The 2,588-nt window shown below is 41.7% G+C and overlaps 1 protein-coding gene across 1 annotated transcript in view; it reads right to left on the bottom strand.

Moving 5' to 3' along the window:
• Positions 1 to 2,588, bottom strand: part of clmpa (CXADR like membrane protein a) — a 100,419-nt gene that overhangs the window by 5,000 nt on the left and 92,831 nt on the right. The window contains exon 4 of the mRNA XM_032511555.1: positions 1,494 to 1,661. Coding sequence (XP_032367446.1) covers positions 1,494 to 1,661 — 168 coding nt within the window. The remainder of the gene's footprint in view (positions 1 to 1,493; positions 1,662 to 2,588) is intronic.

Raw genomic sequence — 2,588 nt, 5'->3', positions numbered from 1 at the left:
CCACTCCACCCTGTCAAACGCCTTTTCAACGTCCAGTGAGATAGTAACCATGGTAGAGGATAGGATAGTTATTCATGAATGACTTATGTCCACCTTTGTGAAGTGGCATAACGAGGTGATTTCCAAATTTTTGGGATCATACCAGTATTTATACTCTGGTTAAAAATCTGAGTTAGGCAGTTTGTGACTAAAGAAGCAGATCATTTAAGAAGGAATGGATCTAATTTATCTTCACCTGTGGCTTTCCTGGCATTGATTGCTGTGAGAGCACCAGCAACTGAGGAAGGGGGAAATGGATCTCGAATTAACTCGTAGGAGCTAATGTCCGAAGATTCTTGCTTGTTTTGCGTAATTTGGTTTGAAAACTCTAAGCATACTTCCTCAAAGAGGTGGCCAGTTGCGGCGGAATGCTCATTAAAAGCTGAATAACTGCCCGGAAAAAACTGTGAGTGGGTAGAGAATTTTTTGTTTTTGGACTTAGTAGAATTTACTAATTTACAAAATATAACTGGATCCAGAGTTCCACATCAGATCCATGTAAAAAGTTGACTTTGCTGCTCTTATTGATGGATGTAAACTGCGGAAAGAGGGAATTCTGGCTCTTGGTCAGTTGACAGCTGCCACAGCTGGTTGGAGGCATGGAGGATGGTGAAGAGTGGGACCCAAAGGAGGAAATTCCCGCGGGCTCAAGATGTCACACCTGATTGCCATTTGCAGATGTTTAGATGGAGGAGAAGGAGACAGGCTAACCCCTTCGCCTTTCTGGACCACTGATCAGGTCTCCTGATCCGGAGTGGAGTCTTCACTCCATACCCGCCAATAAGACGCCGTGACTTTGCTGGGCCTAGAAAGAGTGTGGAGGTTGCTAATGTTTCAGGCTTTGCAGCCTGGAGAAACCACTGGGCCTTATGTTGAGTTGAGGCTGTCCCAGGCGCTGGAGTTTCTGTGTGGACGGAGCTGGTCCGTGTTAGAGTTTTATCATTATTTATGGACACGATCCGATTTAGCCTAGGGGGGAAATCCAGGATCATCTTGTCCTTCTCTTTAAGGTCTGCTGATCAGTGATGCTATCCTTCAGCTTTGATAAGGTAGGAACAAACTATTCACTCAAGTGTACAACACACAACCGTGTTAAAGTTAAACAACCGAGAACATGTTTTCAGAGACCACCACTTAAATTCGGTTTAACTGGTGCAGTCTGGAGTGCCATGAGTTCAGCTGCAGCTCAGATTGTTTCTCTAAAATTTTAAAATCCAAAAGTCTGATTTTCCGAACTCTTTCATTAAGATAAAAGATACGTTTTAAAAACAGAATGAGTATTTTGCTTATAGAGCCGCTTATATAAGCTGTGTGCTGACACACTGCTTAGTCTCTTTCATTTTATGTATTGCTTTAGGATCTTGTTTGTATTGATTTTTTAAATTTTAAACTTTGTATTGGCATCTAAGTCAAACTCTAACGGTAATTGACTGGCAGTGGGTGAGTAGACTTACCTATCAGGGCCAGTGGAGGCAGCTTGCCAGCATACTTGCCCTTGTCCATTAGCCTCTCCCATTTGTAGTGTATGGGATCAGAGCCATCAGCAGACTTGCAGCTCATCTTAACATCACCGCCCTCCAACAGTTTGCCCTCCATCCAGCACCGTGGCTTGGATGGCTTTACTGCAAAAAGACAATCAGATAATGATAATATCCACATCCACATGAAGTGGGCTTTGAGACCTAGACCAGCCCACCACAGTCGGCCGGACATCAACCACCCTTGCACTGCCCTTCAACACATGTACATGCCAGCAGGGTTCAAGATTAGCACTATTTACCATCCAGATGCTGGTAAAATATTTAAGTGGCTGGTAGATTTGTAGATTTTTGCACCAGCCAAATACAATTTTTACATTCACTAACCATTTTTCAACCATGCGTACCAGCCCCTAATACTGCCACATAGCTGAGTGGTGAAGTAAGTGAGTATGATAATGTACTCACTGAGTGAAAAAGGCTGCCTTGCTCCCGGTGAGATGGCTAAGGGTTGAGGGTGGAGCATGGCTGCCATCAAGATGTCTTGTATAGTGTAAGTTAAACTAAAGCTGCATTTTGTACATAAGCAGCTTGTGTTATAACGGAATGTGGATAAATCAGAAAGCTATAATACTATGTTTGTAAGTGCCTTAGCTTGCTAATACATAGCTAACATTAGCTTACTAACAGCTAAGTAGCTATCGGCACTTTGTGGAGTTTTATTTTCATTTAGAGGTTTTCTATTCTTAAAGGGTGCAATGTGCTCTAGGATCTGGGTGCAGGTATTCTTGGATGGAATATTTTGGCCCTTGTTGTGAGAAGGCCTTGTGTCACTTCTAGTTCAATCAAAAGACACACAACAATGTTTAAAAACTCTAAGGAAAAAGGACTTTCTGGAAAACATATTATATCAAAACCTCCTATAATGAGGCCTTTATCATAGCTAGGGTTTATGATAGAGAGGAGTTCAAAGAACTGTTCAATAATGCCAGACATAGATTTAGTTGGTCTGCAAATCAAAATGCACAGTGTTTATTTTATATAGATATATATATATATATATATATATAT

This window comes from Etheostoma spectabile, unplaced genomic scaffold (genome assembly GCF_008692095.1).
Source record: "Etheostoma spectabile isolate EspeVRDwgs_2016 unplaced genomic scaffold, UIUC_Espe_1.0 scaffold393, whole genome shotgun sequence".
In the NCBI taxonomy this organism is placed as follows: domain Eukaryota; kingdom Metazoa; phylum Chordata; class Actinopteri; order Perciformes; family Percidae; genus Etheostoma; species Etheostoma spectabile.
The sequence above is the reverse complement of the archived record's forward strand: the minus strand, read 5'-3'. Positions and strand labels throughout refer to the sequence as shown.